This window comes from Ostrea edulis, chromosome 4 (assembly GCF_947568905.1).
Source record: "Ostrea edulis chromosome 4, xbOstEdul1.1, whole genome shotgun sequence".
Taxonomy (NCBI): domain Eukaryota; kingdom Metazoa; phylum Mollusca; class Bivalvia; order Ostreida; family Ostreidae; genus Ostrea; species Ostrea edulis.
In genome coordinates this window covers 7,359,982-7,379,696 of record NC_079167.1, presented here as the reverse complement: position 1 = coordinate 7,379,696, position 19,715 = coordinate 7,359,982, and the positions used below count along the sequence as shown (strand labels likewise).

The following is a 19,715-nucleotide window of genomic DNA, read 5'->3' as shown; positions in this document are numbered from 1 at the left end:
AAGCGTGTTAGCGGTGCAGTTCATACCCTAATGTATTTTGTATATTTACATTCTAATCTTGTTTCTGTCAGAATTCTCAGCCGTTAAGATAGACATACTCTATTTATCTGTATTCATATGTTACGGTGACATTATTTACAACTGCAGCACATTCATGAAGAAATGGCTACCTTAAATCATAACCAATAGTAAAGAACTTTCATAGTCAAGGATACTACAGAACCCTTTTTTGGTAATACTGGAAAAGTTTCTTAATAATCAATTATAGAGAAGATTTTAAGGTATGAATACTAGAGAATTATAAATACTAGATACATAAATTTTAGATATTGACTAGTTTATCATATATAAATTCTAGAAGAAGCTTTTTTTTTGGCTATTAATCACCACAAATAATGATTCCCTGATCTTTAAATTGTGGTAATTTTGATTAGTATCAACAGAGTTGCTTTGTAACTGTTGTTTGCCTGACAGTGGATACACACCAAATACACACTTCAGGTGTTTATTAAAAAAAAAGTTGTAACGTACTGGAACACCCTCTCATATAGTTTTAGAAAAAAAATAAGTGATGTAAAACCCTGCACTTCTTTTGTTCTAAATGGTATTCATAAGTCATAAGAGTGGGTAGCCTGTATTTCATGTCCTTGTATCTTGTGACCCAGTAGATTGAATACTTACAATCTGAGACTGTGACTTGACAGAGAAAGTTTCCTCCTCTGAGGGCATGTTTGTGAGACAGTTTTGGCTGGCAGAACAGTCCAGCTTAACACGAACAGTGCTGTAAGACTGTAAGTAACAAAGAATGGCAGTTTTATTTTAAGGATCTGTTTCACAATTCCATTTATTTGAAATGATCAATGGTGGGGAATATTTGATATATACATAAATGTCGTACGAGATTGTTATCATTTTATCCAATATAGCGAATTTTATAAAGCTCTTGTGTGTTTCTTGGTAACATTTACCTTATTGTCCAGTACTATGGTGGCCCTGGTGTCTCCCATGTATGTGTACATTGTCAAATCCTTCATCCCCTTCACCTTGATAGCTTCACCCTGTACAGTTAACATGATAACTTGTCTTATCCATTATATCTGTACTATTCAAAGTAAATTTTGTGCTTCCTCCACAACAAAGCTGAAGACAGATTTTTCATATCGTAATTCTACCTTTTCCATCACTGACTGACACAGAGGACGTTGGAGTTTGTCCATCATGGCTTCTATAGCATTCACTTTAAATTCAGTATCATCACAGTCTTCTGTGTAAACATTTATCAAGAATGGACAGGCCTGTAAAACACAAAGAAAAAAACTCATATTTTTTAAATCATCAATTATTTAAAACTTTCATGGTTTTGAGATGACAAGGCATTTTGATATTTTGAACTCTTTAGACAGACTATGTGGGTGGAGTACCTCATCCATAACCAGCTCCTTATTGAACCCCAGACTCTCTAATGTTACCCACATGTCATCTTCATCACCATTAGAGTCCTCAGCTTCCAAGTCATTCAGCTGAAGGAAACCATTCTCTGTAATTTCTCCATTTGACCGTTCAAGTCGCTCTGAAATGCAAGATGGCATATTTCTTTTTAAAAATTCTATATTTCTAGTACAGTAATGTGGAATTATTAGATTTCTTGGAGATCCAAATTTTGTGGGTTTCATGGGTTTCACAAATTGCAAGCTAAAATATTTAAATTTCTAAAGTTTTTGCCTTTGATATCTTTAAAAATTGAAATGATTTCCTCATGAATGTGCTGCAGTTGTAAACAATGCACTTTGTATCTTGATCATTATAGCATATCTGTTTCAAAAATGAAATTTATTTCTTAAATCTATATAATGCTTCCATATTCAGACACCATATCCACAAAATTACATCCAAACAAAACTGAAAAATCTCCACATCGAATTTAAATGATTTCACAGTATCCACTATAGTGGAGAAATCCAACATTTACCCTCCACCACCGCCCACTCATCATCCCCGACCTCTTCGTCACTGGTCCTGATGTTGTACCAGTTAAACTCCTCTCGGCTCATTGTTCCATTTCCATCCAAGTCGGACATTTCAAAGATGTCCTGTAACACTCTCCTGAAACAAAATCATCACATACAATTTAGTATTAAATGCTGTGACCCAGTTTTAAGTTAATTTATTTACATTTCCAATTTACAAATTGTAATGATAACCATTTCCTCATGAATGCGCTGTGGTTGTAAACAACGCATGTATGAATCTTGATAAATACTGTATAGTACATCTATTTTAATGGCTGGGACAGTTTTAATAGAAATGAAAGTAGAAAATAAATATAAAAATAGATTTCATTTTTGAAAATACATGGGGGTATGAACAGCAATGCTTCACATTGGCATGAATGTACTTTTTATTTATATGCCGGTGTGAAGCGTCGCAGTTCATACCCTCATGTATTTTCATAAATGAAATTTATTTCTGAATTTAAGTCCCATTTAAAACACTTATTCAGAAAGTATAGTAGGGTAAACGTGGGATAAATGACGAACTATAAATTTTAGATTTAATTTGATGAAAAGTAAGTTTGGTTTTTTTCTTCTTCAGTAAATACATGCAGTATATTATATACAGTTTAACATTCCCTCTTGGTTATAGCATTTTTTTTTTCATGGTTTCTTGTCCAAATCCATTTTCACAGTTTCATTTATAGATATATTCACTTCGTTTTTAATTTCACGACCAATATAGAACTACGGTACATTTGTAATAATGACTATATTAATTTTATGGCCCAGAGCCAGATTTAATTGTCCATTTTGCCCAACATTTCGGAGGGTGTCCGGGTAGTGTAGAGGTAGCGCTCTTGCTTCTCACAGCTGCGGCCCGAGTTCGATCCCTGTGATCGGCAGTGGTTGCATGTGAAAGGGTATGGCGGTCGCCCACTCGGACACGTAGGTTTCCTCCATGTACTCCGGTTTCTCCCACAGAAATGACCCCCTAGCGCAAACATCCGTGCATCAAAAGGACCCCATTGGAAATAAGCTTTCGAGCTTTCATGGGTTATCCTTGGTATTTATGTATGTATGTTTGTACATATGAATATACCGAATAAACATTTATTTATTTTATTTATAGGAATCATTAAACTACAGCAGAATAAGGCAATACACAGTATCTCAGACTACTGACCAAAATGAATCAGACAACACTTACTTGAAGGTTTTAGATAGAGTATGCTTTCCATCTTTGTGTTGAAGTAACTTCACAGGATTGGAGGATTCACTCTCACGTTTCTTAAGACGAGATCCAGTCGTGAACGGAATGATGTGGTAGTTTCCTCTATCCAAAGCACATTTCACTCCATATTTCTGCAAATAATTCTCTGGTTAATCTCATGCAATTAAAAAAGCAGACGTCAACCAAAGTATGAATACATATGAACTCTGAAAACCACGGGAGTCGGCTGGTTGGTTGGTTGGTTGGGAGGGGGGGGGGGGTCATATGTATTTTTTTCTTTATCTTACATTTCATATACAGTTTATTTTTTAATGTGATTTCTTGCATATATACTAAGTTTGATACTGAAGCAGTCCTGTGAAAGTATTCTCAAGTGATTACAAAAGGGATGTCAAGTGTTTTAAAAAGCTTAATCAATCAGAACTACGGTACATTTGTAATAATGAAAATATTAGTATTATGGCCAAGAGTCAGATTTAATTTTCCATTTTGCCCAACATTTGGGAGGGAATGAGTTACTCATAGTCATTCTGATACTTCCAAGACAATAATTTAATCACCAAAGTCCAAAATCATATGCTTGATTTGAGATTAAAAAGTGTTTGAAATAATTAAATACTGGTGTTATTACTGAAATATATAGAGCAATTTTCATTGAATTCAATTTTTGGTATGTGTGCATTCATTTTAGTGGGTGGGGTGAATGCTGTAAATGCACATGCGATGGGTCTCCAATTTTATGCATTACCAATTTCATAGGTATTTGGATCATTAGACTCCTCTGATGACGAAGCATCCACAAGCCAAGGATGTTGTCATTCTAAGTCTTGTCATACAATTTAATTGGACATTTTATGTACATGTATACATGTATCAAGTTATATGTTATGAAATTGGGGTATTAATTCTCTTCATTGCATGCATTCTCATTGTGTACATTCTTGGGTCGTTCTAATGTCACAAAATGCAGATCTAATGTTTGATAAGTGAAATAGATTTTTCAAAATTGGACCTCTTTCAGCATCGATTGATAATTGATCTGGACATTTAGATATCGGTGACTGATATATTTCATTTTGATACCAATCTTCATATTTTTTCAGAAAAAACAAAAATGTTTAAAACCATTTTCTTTTACCTTTAATATCAATATTAATGGGAAAAACACATAAAAGAGTGGATAAAAGATTCATTGCTTGTGGATACTAACCCCCTTGGAATCCCGGTGCTGCGTAAATGTCACCAAGACATTGCCATCATCGTCTGGCTTTTCCTTCACGACAAACAAACCTGTGTCTATGATCTGGTCCATAGTAGCTGAAATAAAATGTTGGTATTTGTAAAACCATGACACAATCCCCTGACATGTATAAATACTACCTGGATTATTCTAAAATCTCTATGCTGCTTTTAAAATAGTGAAGGACTGATTTATAACACATACTGGCAAACAATATTTGAAACTGTCCTTCTTAAAACTTTAATATATGTTAAGCTTAACTGACAGGTACCAATATACATGGAAGTAAAATTTCCACTATCTCAAGTACCTGTAATGGAAACTACCATATGATTAGGGGATACATGGATATACATGTACATCATTATATGTTTTCTACTTGAATTGATTTCATCTTCTGTCTCCTACTCTGAAATCAAACTAACATACCCTGACAACGAAATCTGAGTGGTTGAATTGTGATCCATACAGAAGTATCCTCAGTGAGCTTGAGATCATATTGATGGCAGAGAAGGTTCCCAGTGTCTTCATCAATGAAGAACATTCCTTTACTAGATGTGTTCGTCCATTCCTAAATCAAGATATCAATGAATATATATGAATACTATTGTGGTTAACAGAACATAATTTTATCATTTTCAATTGCAAATATTGTTGCAGATTTCATTACATGAATACTTGATATAGCAAAATTGCGAAATTAGAATTGCTACACTCAGTATAAAGACTTAAATGTATAAATTAGTGATAATTAAATAAACAGAGACAATAGACTTAAATGTATAAATTAATGATAATTAAATAAACAGAGACAATAGACTTTGTGTGAGAGGCTTCTTGTAACATGGATATTAATTACCCTCATATACTAAGGAATCTTGTAATGGCACTTCCTTGTTCTGCTGATTTTAATGAATGGAAGTACACTTCTTTTTCTAAAATATTCTGTAATACCTTAAGATTCTTGGGTTCAGTAAGTTTGGGTAAAGTTGCTGCAGCCTGACCCTTAGATTTCCGGTTCCGAGGGGAAGGTTTTGGAAGGTCATCTGCCAAATTATGCAAAACGTAGACATCTTACTGTAAATATTTTCTACACCTGTACTATGGGAGAACTTATTTCATCCATACTGTCTTTCTGCATCAACTTACATGAATATGACACCACAATACTTTTCCATTGCAACTCCTTTATGATTAATTAATAGTACAATTTATAATTTTGTGGTGAATGTCTTTAAAAAATTGCAAATAAGTAATTAAGAAAATCTAGAGTGTCTTTTATAGTGTTTAAAAATACAAATTACTCATAAACATTTTCTGATATGTTGAATTTTATTGAATTGATATACACACCAACACTGAGCAAAGATTTCCTAGACCCTGCTAAAGATGCACCTGCAAAAGATGGAAAAGGGGAAATAATTCTGTGTGTAAAAATGTTTTCTTTAAGGATTCTTTCCCTTTTCAACTTCTTGAAAAAACATTGGTCATTCTAGATAAAACATTGACCATTTTTGATAAAATGAGAAAAAGACATACTATGCAAATAAGATACAAATGTATATATTTGGGAAATGCAGTGGAATATATGGTGTTCTATGTCCAAGCATTTGTATCAATTATAAGCTAATTTTGCTGCAAATACTTGTACGCAGGAAAGGACACAAGACACCATAAGCACAATATCTAGATAAGTAATCAAATACTCTGCTAAAAGCAAGCATGATTTTATCTGCAAAATTGTCTAGACCCTATTTGCAAGGTCTTCAGAGCATTGAGTGCTTCAATAAAGAATCACATCAAAAAGTCAAAATGATCGAGAAAACAGATGTATCACAGTCCAGATAAAGAATGTGATCTTTATATGGAGACAAAGAATTATTGATGTACATTATGAAGTTGCAATAAAACATTTTATGGTAGTAAAAGTTGAACAAACCACACCAGTGAGAGCAAGGTGTTAAGCAAATTCTAGTTCTTCTAGAATTGAACAATCCACCCAGTTCACAATCACACATCCATGAATCTTCTGTATCATAATTATAATTCACAGTTAAAAAGGCAATGTTACATGTGTATATCCCATCCAAGGTCTGTGAACATCTTGTTTAAAATACAAGCACATAGAAATAAACGTTAATCCAAAACATGATGAATATGATACACATGACTAGATAATTAACAATGAAAAATACATTATTCATCAAACTGTTGTTAACATTTGGTGGTTTATACTTATTCTATAGTAGTTTAATGGCAAAATTCAATACTGTATACAGCTTTGAATTCAATTTTCCCCTCTGAACTTTTTCAGTCTACTTTTTAATGTGTACTTTTACAATTTTAGGCAAATGTTGTTGCTATACAGTAAAGACACTTGCTACAAAATACTGATCAATAAAACAAATTCACAATTAAAATATATCAATAGTTTATTACTTTCAGAAGTATAATATGTAAAATTAAAGGAATTGTATAAAATGAATTACAAAGATCACAAGAACTTTAAAATTCACAAAGTTTAAAAAAAGTTTAAATATCTTATTTATCCTTTACCTTTTACTATAATTATAAAATACTGATTTTACAATAAATCCAAATATGACACAGTTGTGAAAAGTAAAGCTATATACATGATGCATTCGATCATTCATTTAAAGTCAAAGACATGTCAGATGAGAAAAATGTGAAGGGTATCGGAGTATCACACAATTCAAAGAACTGCCAGTGCCTGCTGGGGTATCATGGCATGGCAAATTAAGCTTGGAGAGCAGAAAATGGCAAGAAAAATATACAAACAGGCCAAAGGGTCCCAATGCTCACCTACATGTAAGTTACAGAAGATTACACATCTCCTTTATAATAATACTTTTGTACTTGTATGTACTTTTCTCTATTTAAAAATCATATATAGAGATGTGTAAAAACAATCTTGTCTCATCAATAGACTTTATATAGTCTTATTGCAGAAACCAAACACAGAATATTTGAGTAAGGTTTGGTATCTTAGCAAGGAGATGAAGTGAATAAAAATCTGAGTCCAGAGTGGTCATTTTAACACTTCTTCAGGACTAGTGGAATAACTCTTACAAATTTTGGCTACAAAGCAAGCAGTCATTCAAAAGCTGACATTTCTTTCTTAGTAATTAAAATTAATTATGTTCAAATTCCAACATCAAGAAAGTAACAAAATTTCAGAACCAATAGAGGAAAATGTGTAATAAATTTAATTTCATGGTAGATAGTGATTTAGAAGAAGAGAATTTTGACTCAAACAATCAGAAGCAAAGTTAAAATTCGATTCACTCTGGATAGTACCCCCCTCAAGAAATCTTTATGTCCAGTTAGGTGACCTTGGATACAGCTGTTCTGAATAAGTCCATTAGTTTCACCAGTCAAACCATGGTGCTCATATTGATAATTCAGATCACTCCACCATTTCTTCAGAATTACAATTTGTCAAGTTTGTTAACTTGGCTTGTGGGCTTTCTTGGGAAATCAATGTTGCCTAGGATGAGAAGCTATGACATGTTTAGTCGCTTGGCCTACAACTATTCAAGAGGATGTGAGGAATTACCAAACAAAAAGACAGACAACATTGAAAAATTTCAATCAGAAAAATCTCATTTAGATCTTTGCCAAGGTGAGCTAACCATAGCAATTATATTCATCCAGGTGAGGGGGAAAAAAAACCACTTATAAAAGTGTGTGTACCTGACTTCATGGAGGCAAAGGAACCAAACATACTCCCTTCATCTGTACAAAAAAGTCCATATTGTGTTAAACTACACTGTTAAGACTTCAAAATGAAAGGAGGTTTAACAATTTCTTAAAATTTACAGATACAGATATTTTTTATATAACAGTAGATAAAAAGGAAAAAATATGCTAATAACACCCAAAATAGTGTGAAAGCTTACTGATCTGCCTAGCAATTTTACTGTCCTTCCTAGCACGGGGAGTTGGCCTGACTGCTTTAGGCATTTCCTCATCCAAGTCATTTGCCAGATCTTCACTGGTTGCTGTTTCAGCTATTGTATTGGAATCGCCTTTTGATTTCAAAGAAATTTTAGATCCCATGTTAGATTCTCCTTTTGACTTCAAAGAAGCCTTGGATCCCATATTCAATTCCCTTTGAGACTTGAGAGACACTTTGGATCCCATATTCTCCTGTTTGACATCATCTCCATCTTTCAACTTCAAAGAAAGTTTGGATCCACTTACGTCTGCTTTAGAATCATGCCGTGACCTCACTGACACCTTTGATCCCATGGCTTCAAGTTTTTCCTCTTTAATTTTCAGTGAAGCTGTAGATCCCATTATCTCAGCAGAGCTGATGTCATTTCCTTTGGATCGTAATGACACCTTAGAGCCAAAAGTGTCTGTCTTAGTGTCTGATTTCAAAGACACCTTCGACCCTGCTTTATTTTTCTTGTTAGAGTTGTCTTCACCCTTTATTGCCTCTGTTGTTTTCTCCTCTTCTTCAACTTTCACTGATGTTCTTGATTTCATAATATGTGCTGGTAATGCTGGTTCTTCTTGAAGTGATGCCCTAGATCCCATTTTTACCTCATTTGGGGTATCTTCATTTTCCTTAACAGATCCTGGAGATCCCTGGGATTTAGACTCATCTTCTTCTTTGTTGGATTTTAATGATACTCTAGATCCCAAACTCCTAGTAGATGTATGGTCATTGTCCTTGGACTTCAATGAAACTTTTGACCCCATTTTGTCCTGATTGATAGAACTGTCTTCTTTACGTAGACCTGATGTTTCTAGACCTATGGACATCTCTTCTGCTGAAACTTTTTTACATTGTGAATTTCCTTACATACAGAGTTTTATAGTGTAAAATGTAATAGATACAAGACCTACCGATGTTGTGCAATTTGAATTTCAACTCAATGACTATTAAGTGATAGTCAACAGCAGTTGTAGTACCAGAGGTTCTGTTCATATTAATCACATACCAAGAAATTGTGTTTATTCCTTTCCCATATGCCTACTACATTCTAAGTTAAATCGATTTCGCATACTTACGTGCACCTCTTATGGTATGATATAAGAAGTATAGAGCCAATATAATGCATCTTTTTACCTTTATTTGATCTGGATGATGCAGACATTGGTCTTTCACTGTGACCTGTAATTAACCAATTGTAGAACATTTTGGAAAAAATATTGTAGAAGTATTTCATTTCAATGGATACTGGGGGTAAGTTCATAGTTTACTCTTTCTCAAATAAAGGAATAAAATAAGATATAAACTAAATATAGGAAAATTAATAATAATTGTAAGTAGGAAAATAAAATATAAAATGTAAAAGTATATAGAACATATTTTATGAATGGGCTTGGGATGGAGAAATATGAAACAGAAGTAAGCAACGAAATGTAAAGAAAGACAAAAAAGCACTGCCTAAGCTATAAAGAGATGCATGTATTTATACATGTAATTCTATCAGCAATGCAAGCACTGTGGTAACCTCAAGTCATCATCAGATATTAATTACTGTCAAAGTGCATTGTTTCCATCACTTCTTATGACCTTCAGGGCCGTAAATTAACCTTCAATTTGGAGGAGGCAGGAAATTAGGCGGGGGTCTGGGGGCCGCCCAGGCCCCCAGACGCTGAGCACATTTTGTGCACACTGAACACGTTTCGTGCAAAATCCTTGATTCTAGGGCCTTCTAAGATGTTACTTGACTAACTCATTCTAAAAGAAAGATTTGGAATGCTTTTTAAGGGAGGTATCATGTTCTTAGTTATTGGAAACAACATAAATTCTAATGAACTTTAAATTTTAATTTTTTTTTACTCAAAAGTTGGAGGAGGCAGCTGCCTCCTCCGCCTCCATGTAATTTACGGCCCTGACCTTGAATTAAACAAGAATCTAGAGCTGTTGCAAATGTCTCTTAAGAACCGGGAGTTTTGTACATGTAAATGGTTTGCAGTGCTCAGAGTACAAACACTCATTGGTGAAACATTAGTTACACGTATCTTACCCTAATCAATCTTGTGAAAAGTACAATTATTTCATTGTAGTGGGTAGTCAATTAACAAATTGTCTTCTTGTTAAGTGAAAGACAAACAACATACATATCACAATATGAGGTGATGATTGGGAAACAATGACAATCAGACATAAGATTCTTAGAATGACCTATATTACAATGCCAGTATAATGGAAAATAAAAAAATAAAACAAAGGCTTTAGCCTTCAATTCTCACAGGTAGATTTAACAAACAAACGTGAAATGTGTAATCTAAAATGTATTCTTTTCATGTAAAACACTTACAGATATAAAGATATAATGTATTTTGTCTTATAGTTGTGCTTTACATATATATATATATATATTATCCCCCTAAACCATATTACAGAGAATTCTAGCAAACACTGGAAGTTGTACATGTACTTCGAATAGGGGAAAGAATTTCTGTATCATACAAAACACACAACAAATAAAAGGAAATGTTAGACAGATTGTAATTGTGACAAACCAGTTTAAGTAACTTTCTAAAGATTTAAATACAAATAATGAATAGTATTTCTTTTTAAACTTATGGAAACTTGCTAATTTACTGCAAAGGCAAGGCATTCTACTCTATGGCACTGAACTAGGAATTCATTCAGTGTATTTAGAAAACCCAGATTTGTTTATCGACAAGCAAACATTAGTTATATGAGCAAAACAGATGGGGATTGTGCAAGACTGTGATGCCACACCGGTGAAAACCATAGGGGGATCTTACTTCTCACAGACGCTGCAGATTTCACAGAAACCTGTGATCCTGATCTAGAATCACCTGTGTGGACAAGATTATCATTTCAAAACTCAAGAACATTACACCATACTTCCACAAAAATTAAATTTCAGAAGAAACATAATATTATTATTTCATATTTTGCAAGTAATATATGATGTAGTGTGCTGTTTTTTCTAAGACACAATCACTGTTTAGAGCTGTGCTTTATACTTCAAACACTATTATAAATATACGATGTATATGTGTTTCAAAGGAGTACAAATTTTTTTATTTTCTGTGCTACCGAGTCAATATCTAAATAATAAAACCACACACTTATTAGAGTTCTGAACAGGCAATGATTGAAGAAATGTATCATTTTACTTGTTTTGGTCAGTTCTTCCTTTCGTCTCCTTTGTTCTTTCCTCTCCATGATCTTCCGTGACGCTTTCTTACATTCCTCTGTGGTCTCCATGATCATCTTACAAAACTGATACACAACAAAACATACAGATATAGTTAAATGTTACAACATTATAGAATGGAACCTGCAGTCAGTAGCAACATTAGTCACAACACAGACAAAGAAGTGGCTGTTTCAGGGTGTATGTACATCAACATATTCAAGATTAAAGAAGTAACAATTTTATGATATGATAAAAGTTGGGTTTTTTTCCAAACGAATTTAGTTTGAAGCAAAAATACAATCCTATAAAACTGAAAATAAAATGAACTACATGTCTTTATGCTTTCCCTGTTTCCAGTTGAAGACAAAGTCAGCACACATTAAAACAAACCGTAGAGTTGCAACTATAATTCAACCCATAACCTTGACCTTTGTGACATCACATTCAAGATAACAAAACACACCTTCATGTCTTTAGAAACAATTTACTTTCAACATCTCATTCCGAGTTTTCAAGAACATAAACAAATTTGTAGCAATCCCAAGCACTGTACTAGCTAAGTAATACTCTGGACACTAATTCAACAACTCATTGCCCTGTGACTTTGATCCAGTAAATTTACAACTCAGTCACAACTTTTACCTCTGTCCACATTGTAATACCTTGACTTTAGTGACATGTCCATGATTCAAAACCATGAAACATACTAGTGCAGTGTATATAGGCCATAACATACTATGTACAGTTCAGTAATTTTAAACATTCATAGAAGGGCACTGTCAACTGCTCAATTCATTGCTCTGACAATGACCTTGTTGGAATGACTTCAATTTATAACTTTTAAAAGTCATTCCAAGCAATGATAGAAAAGTTATAACCCAGACATGGTTTCTGAGAGAGACTTAAGACAGACATGTAGACAGACAAACTTGCAAATTACCAATAAGTCTCCACTCTGTTGGGAAGAGTTTATAAATCTTGCACCAAAATAAGATTGACAAAATTTATGTCAACAACACACAGCATGCTCAACATAGTCAAATTTCTTAACCCATTCTACCGTATTACCATGAAACCAATGTGTTCAGCAGTGATTTAATTTTTTTTTTAATCATGCAGTGTTGAAAACAGTGAGAACTCTGGAACTAATTTCTACCTTGGAATAGTCCAGCTACCAGAAATAAAGTGATTAATGAGTTCCATTATGTTTTCTCTATATCGTAAGCAGTATATATAATCTAAACACACTTAGTTTATAAGATACTGTAAATATGTACCATCTAGTACTTTGTTTACCTAAACTTGCCAATAATTGTAAGATAAAACATATTTTATAGTACCTCTCCATAATCCAGACGTCCATCCTTGTTTTCATCCACTTCATCGATCATTTTCTTTACCTCTGCACGGCTCATTTTTTCTCCTTTCTAAATTAAGAAACAGGTCTTTATCATCTCACCAAATTTCTTTTTTAACCTCGAATATAAATTTGATATGCATTTTTTAAAATCATGGTAAAAGGAATTTTGACAGAAATTTCTCATCATGGAAAGCTATTTTTCCATTATAATAGGGAAAAGTCACCTCTTTGATAATGATCCTAATATAACTGAAAATACAAACGATCAAAGTACCGCTTTATAAAGGAACCCACAAAACATCAAGAAGTATAACTATATAGGCAGAAAACTTAATTGAATTACAAGATATGATTATAATATACCGATTATAAAGTCTCCCAAATGATCAAAGTACTGGTTGTATAAATGTGGCTTTTTCTGAGTACTACTATTTTCCTCCTTTGACAAAATTCATGCCAATTTTATCTTTATTTAAAAATCTAAATCACGAAGGTTTTGATTTTAAAAAATTTCAAATAATCCCCCTTTTATTTTCCTTCAGTAAAACTGGTGTCACTTGATTTTGATCCTAGTTTGTAGGTTCCAACATCATCTCATCATTTTTTGATGATTCCTTGTCTCTATCAGTCCCAGTTCTAAAGTTATACAAGTTTTTATAATCAAGGTCAAAGGTTAAGGTCACTGGAGATAATAGTTTGTAGGTCACTACATCTTTTTTTCATTTCTGAAGATTCCATGTCTCTATCAGTCCTAGTTCTAAAGTTATACCAGATTATGTTTAAGGTCACAGGTCAAGGTCACTGGAGTCACTTGACCTTGTTTGTAGATCCCATCATCCTTTTATTATTTCTTAAGATCCAATCTCTTTATCAGACCTAGTTCTAATTTTATGATCTATGGTCAATGGTCAAAGTCATTGGATTCACTTGATCTTGATACTAGTTTGTAGATCTTATCATCCTCTTATCATTTCTGAAAATTATTTGAGCTTATATGTTCAAGAACAGAGGTCAAAGTCACTGGAGTCAATTGACCTTGATACTAATTTGTAGATCTCATCATTCTTTCATCATTTCTGAAGACCCCATGTCTCTATCAGACCTGGAGCCCGTTTTACAAAACAACTTGCGACAAAGTCGCAAGTTTTATTGATAAAGTGTATTACATAGTTGTTACTATAAACGAATGAAGAAAAACTCTTCTGAGGCTTAATTTTCACCATTCTAAAAAATATTTTGCATTTAGAGCGAATTATCTTACAATAAACTGGAAAATTCCAGTATGTAAAGTTGGTCGTAAGGCGTAAGTTCTTTTGTAAAACGCAGCCCTGATTCTTAAGTAATACCAATTTTATGTTCTAAGGTCAAGGTCACTGGAGTCACTTGACCTTAATACTAGTTTGTAGGTCCTGTCATCCTCTTGCCATTTCTGAAGATCCCATGTCGCTATTAGTCCCAGTTTTAAAGTTATACCAGTTTTTATGTTCATGTTCAGAGGTCAAGGTCACTGGAGTCACTTGCCCTTGATACTAATTTGTAGGCCCTGTCATTCTCTTTTTCATTTCTGAAGACACCAGGACTTTATCTATCATATTTGTCAAGTTATGTTAGTTGAATTTTGGAATTAATTTTTTCCCATAGAGTTCTATGTTAAACCCCACCCCCATTTGATCCCCCCAAAATGTACCCTAACTCCCTTCAATCTGAAAACAGAAACTTTTCTGCACATCTAGATACATTGGCCTATCATATCCTTGCATATCTATTTCTTTCATTAACTGGTTACGAAGAACAGTGTCGGACAATTTTAGGTGTGAGAAAGAAGCGGAAGAAGAAGCGAGCTAAAACAATAAGTCTCCAAACTTTGTTTGGGAGACTTAATAACCCTAAATGAGAATAAGACAAGAGTATTTGTACCAATATTGCCATAGCTCATACATTCAGGGGCCATACCAACTACTTTTTTCCTAATTTTGATTTGAATGAAAAGCAAAAAAAAAAAAAAAAAAAAAGAAGGCAGACCAGACAGAGAGAAAACAGATAAATTTCCATTTATAAAGCTTTCTATTCATTTCAGCCTATGGTCTGATAAAGTGATAAATGACATTGTTTATCAAAGCAGTGTAAAGATGTTTAAATATTTCAGAAAAAATTGTGGCCTCTACAAAAATTGTATATGCCATGTCCTTTTTTTTGTGTGTGTTGGTGCTTGGCTTACTGTGGTCATAATTTTGTAGAGCTCATCCAAGGAAATATAACCATCTCCATTAATGTCAATTTTCCTGAATGCCTTCATCAGATCATCAGCAGTGGTGACTTTCTCTCGCTTACAGATGTCCACAAAATCATCAAATGTTAAGTGGTCTGAAAATTATGGTAGTTCATCAAATGCAATTTGTACATCTAAGTATTTTTAAAAATACCCAACAGTGTAGACTAGTTTAATATAGCATTTTGATGGGAAAATGTTTACCTGTGTCATATTTCCAGTACTTTGATAATGTTTTCCTGTTTGGATTTCTACCTGCCTGTTGTAAAACTGGAAACAAAGAATTTTTCTGAATTCAATAAGTATAGTTGAATCCAGTTTGCTATTAAATTTATGTCCCTTAGCCACCCTCTTTGGAGAAGGGGGGGGGGGGGGGGTCCATAGGATTCTTACAGTGGCCTATGCAACTTATTTCTTTTTTAATTCTTTGAATCTTTTATTTGGATTGCCCCATGGTTGGGCTACTCATACATAAAAGAAAAATGTTGAAACAGCTGTGAATTTATTGCAGCATGCCCACACATTTGGTGGCATAAATATTAAAAATAATGCCTTTAAGGAACAAATCTAATTAAAATCAGATCGTCTTTAACCGCTACATTGGAGAAGGAGACATCGCTCATAGCTGCCACCATCTTTTTTTATTATTCACCACTGCTTCTCAGTAATTATTGACTTGCGTATGATAAATACCAATTTATTATGTTCCATTATAATCAATCTGATTAAAATCAGCTCCTCGATCCGCTCCTTTATTTCTTTTGTTTTGTTGCTAAATGAGTAGCGACAAATCAAAAGAAATAAAGGAGCGGATCGAGGAGCTGATTTTAATCAGATTGCATTATAATAGCAAAACTTTCACATATATTAGAGAAAGCCGTAATTTCATTGGTCAAGTGTGAAAGATGAAATAACATGACCTCAAACGCAATGCTGTCAGATCCATCTCCATTGTAACGGTTAGAGAAGATCTGATTTTAATTAGACTGGAAAGGGACACAACTAAATTTACTCTTTCAAAGTGTGGATCGGATACTATTCTATATAAAACCGTAAACTCTTGAAATATATAGGTCATAGCTATATCTATGTAGAATTGAAAGAGTCTATAACATGGAAATAGTTTAAACATATTTAACAGATATTGTCTTTTCTAATCTACTTAAGATCAACCTTGGATTAGGTCTTCCAATGAGTCAATCTCATCCTTGATGTTGTCGTATATTGACAGGTATGCAGCTTTACACTCCAGGTAGAACTCTCCATTGTCCCCACCCAGGGAACTTCTACTAGCTCTCCTTGACATTCTATTAAGGACAGTTGTACAGTAATAAATAGTGGTATGACAGCTTATATATGTATTTAGACAATTATAAATACTGTTTACAAGTATAAAAAAAAAATTAAAAAAAAATCAACCAAAACAAACAAACAAAGAGAACTAGTAAAATGCAACGATTAAAGAAATTCGAAATTCTCATAATGGTGTTGTCACACATAGATTATTTCAATATGAATTAAACTTAATGATAGTATTTTTTGCTCTGACAGATCTAGTTTCGCTCTGTTGATATAAAGACAAATCTAGGCCTTGCATTGGAGAATTCTTCAGAAAAAATCATATAATAGCACAGATTTATGTGCATTATGTTCAATAAATGATGCTATACTTACTAGACACAGCCCTTAAATCTCAAAGACACACAGTCAACATATGCGAGACAAGACTCAACAAAATGTGCAAATAAATGAAGAAACCAAGAACGCGGGGCATGCGCGGTGGCACAATGTTATAAATGTGGTTGTACTTGTTTTATTCGTAATATCAATCTCATAATTAATTTTACATTGATCGATAAGATACTTTTCAAAATAATATCTTTAAAGTCTATGAGATTAGTACTTTCCATACAGATATTACATATCAAAGTATTCCAATAATGAATGGATTACCTTCTGTGTTGTTTTAGCCATAATCAGCATTACGTTTTATATTTGGTATATCTTCAAGCGATTATTGACATTGATGATGATAAAACCTGCATACGTTGTTGTTTTGCTGATTGCTGTTTTGGTGCGATGGCTGGTTTCACTAAACAAATATTCAGGTTTAATGACTGTTTTGTTTTCTTTATTTGTACCGTAATTGAACATGTGAACAATTTCTCAATATATTAAAAGTCTTTGAGAAATGAAAAATTTAGCAGAGTAAATTCGAAATACCAATGGAAAACCGTGTAAGAGCCGTGGTAAGTTGTACATAACCCTCTACAGTTAGACCTGTCAGGCTCTTATATGCATTCTGACTCCGAACCTGAAATGATGTATAACAGGATAAGGTCCGACATTATATCTTGATTTAGCTACATAACGTACTTAAAAAAAAAAAAAAAAAACACTTGTCGGTGTATACCAAAAACTCTTTCAAACATGTAGTTGCTCAGTGTACATTTACTAGCTTTTGTATAACGATGCGGTACTTCTTCCATTGATCTTTACCATACTTTAAATCAGACAGAAAACCTTTTACAGAATCCCAACATATGATAACTTCTTAGGGTGGAGCTTAGCTACATACAATAACTTCCACGGAACTGTACCACAACTTCCAAACTATGAACACAGAAAAGCAACAATTTTGTAACATTTACTCAATGATGAAAACTGCAATACTAGCCAGTTGCTCTAATCACTGAGTTATTCAGGCCAATATCCAAGGTCTGTATAGCTCTCACTACTACATTCCTCCCTCCTTTAATTCGTCTGGGGCCCGCAAAGACACACAACCCAGATTCTTTTGCCCCTGGCCGGACTTTCACCTGCAAGTCCAGGGGTGGTCATGGCAATAAATGTAACTGGAAAAGAGAAAATGCATTGGACCAAAACGGGATTTGAACCCGGGCCCTCTGAATATCTAGTCAAGTGCTCTATCAACTGAGCTATCTGGCCACTAGTGATCAAAGCCGGCTGATTGCTATACATGTAAAGCATGAGGGCTTCTTCCAAAATTGTAAATTTCAAATATTAGAATTTAGCTGAGATATGCAAAACAGGAAAATTATAGATTTTACAGCCGTTGGGGCTAGTGATACTTTTAATTAATACTCAAGTGACTGATAAGGTTTGTGGGCTTCTTGTTTTTAGATGTGTTAGTATCATTTGGATTGCTGAATAGATGATTGATGGCAGATGCAAAGGCAAATTTGATTATGAAACTTTTTATATAGATGTAAATCTATATCAATGTAGCTGAATCAAGCTGCTGTGAGAAAGCTATTGTAACTCTTTAAAACTGTTTAGCTAAATGAAGACATTGAGTTATAATCCTAAGGAAAGTTGGCTAGAGGAATGCAATGGACCTGACGGGTACCGGTATTCAAAACTGGGCCTATAGAATTTTACCCAGGATCTAATTCCTTAGACCATACGCCTCTCTTCTTTCAGTTCTAAGGCAGGCCCATGTCACCAAATGTAATAGGAACAGAGGAAATCCAGAATGGGCTTTGAACCTGGGCCCCCTAAATCTCTACCAACTGAGCTGGTTTACCATCACAGATATAGACAATTACATAATATCTGCTTGTTTGAAGTTTCATTGCTAATTTATATTAGATACTGAAAACTAAGCAAAGTGGAATAAGAGTTCCTTTTGATTGTGCAACAATATTTATTTTGCTTTTCTACAATATTGGATCACATTTTCTGTAAAATTGCCAAGTGTTTTCAAATTGACTTTATTTTGGACACCAATACTGCTTGGCTGCTCACATAAACGAAAGAGAATTATCTGAGACACACTGCTTTGTAACAATGACATCATATTTTTATATTTTGCTTGTACAGTGAATCTAGCAGTTGTTAGGATTTGAGTTGATTGCTTTATTGCCATTGACATTTCATAAACAAGATTTGCTACCAGTTCAGAGATTCATACACCCTGTGTCATGTTGACAAAATTTTAAATGACTATGATTAGACAGTAAAACTGTTTTGACAAGTCTCTGTGATCAAGACAAGATTAGCACATGCCCCAGCTACATGTACAGATGGATCTGATGCATTCATAGTGTGTTGAATGAGACCTTCTTTACACTGACATGTTTCTATAAATCTTCATAGATTATACAATAGGTTTTATCTTGGAATGTTATTACACAAATTTTCAATGGTTTATTTACATGGAACAACATCAAATTATATTTTCACCAAAACATGTTAAATCTAAGTGTTTGTATTCTTTGAATATATGTATCTGCAGTACTTTTTTAGCTGCAGTAATTTAATACATAACCCTCCATGATATTTAACAGAATCAAAAATACCACTTTATGAACTTTGTTGTTTGTCTGAACCATTTTGATTAAACTTGAAAGCAAATCTTGGAAACAACAAGATGGAGTGGAAAAAAAACATCTTAGCAACAGTGGATCAACATGGTAAAAATGTATGGAATTCTTTTAATTA

The 19,715-nt window shown here is 33.6% G+C and overlaps 2 protein-coding genes across 4 annotated transcripts in view; one reads left to right on the top strand and one right to left on the bottom strand.

The window, feature by feature from the left end:
* LOC125668230 (uncharacterized) overlaps positions 1–17,051 on the bottom strand; it is a 55,359-nt gene extending 38,308 nt beyond the window's left edge. The window contains exons 1-20 of the mRNA XM_056161800.1: positions 16,926–17,051; positions 16,425–16,558; positions 15,456–15,521; positions 15,201–15,346; positions 12,963–13,049; positions 11,600–11,705; positions 11,222–11,275; positions 9,564–9,608; positions 8,386–9,261; positions 8,180–8,221; positions 5,819–5,860; positions 5,420–5,511; positions 4,895–5,036; positions 4,436–4,542; positions 3,202–3,356; positions 1,970–2,103; positions 1,422–1,570; positions 1,173–1,295; positions 969–1,058; positions 682–789 (exon numbers count right to left, since the gene is read on the bottom strand). Of these exons, the coding sequence (XP_056017775.1) occupies positions 682–789; positions 969–1,058; positions 1,173–1,295; positions 1,422–1,570; positions 1,970–2,103; positions 3,202–3,356; positions 4,436–4,542; positions 4,895–5,036; positions 5,420–5,511; positions 5,819–5,860; positions 8,180–8,221; positions 8,386–9,261; positions 9,564–9,608; positions 11,222–11,275; positions 11,600–11,705; positions 12,963–13,049; positions 15,201–15,346; positions 15,456–15,521; positions 16,425–16,557 (2,697 nt within the window). The 5' untranslated portion in view covers position 16,558; positions 16,926–17,051. The remainder of the gene's footprint in view (positions 1–681; positions 790–968; positions 1,059–1,172; positions 1,296–1,421; positions 1,571–1,969; positions 2,104–3,201; positions 3,357–4,435; positions 4,543–4,894; positions 5,037–5,419; positions 5,512–5,818; positions 5,861–8,179; positions 8,222–8,385; positions 9,262–9,563; positions 9,609–11,221; positions 11,276–11,599; positions 11,706–12,962; positions 13,050–15,200; positions 15,347–15,455; positions 15,522–16,424; positions 16,559–16,925) is intronic.
* Positions 1–19,715, top strand: part of LOC125668228 (dolichyl pyrophosphate Man9GlcNAc2 alpha-1,3-glucosyltransferase-like) — a 35,227-nt gene that overhangs the window by 6,964 nt on the left and 8,548 nt on the right. The window contains exon 1 of one of the 3 annotated variants that reach the window (XM_048902078.2): positions 17,258–17,359. The exons of 1 other annotated variant lie outside the window; for it this stretch is intronic. In XM_048902078.2, the coding sequence (XP_048758035.2) occupies positions 17,278–17,359 (82 nt within the window). In that variant the 5' untranslated portion in view covers positions 17,258–17,277. Of the gene's footprint in view, positions 1–17,257; positions 17,360–18,809; positions 19,688–19,715 lie in introns of those variants that run through there. One more of the 3 variants, XM_048902079.2, reaches the window with a different exon arrangement.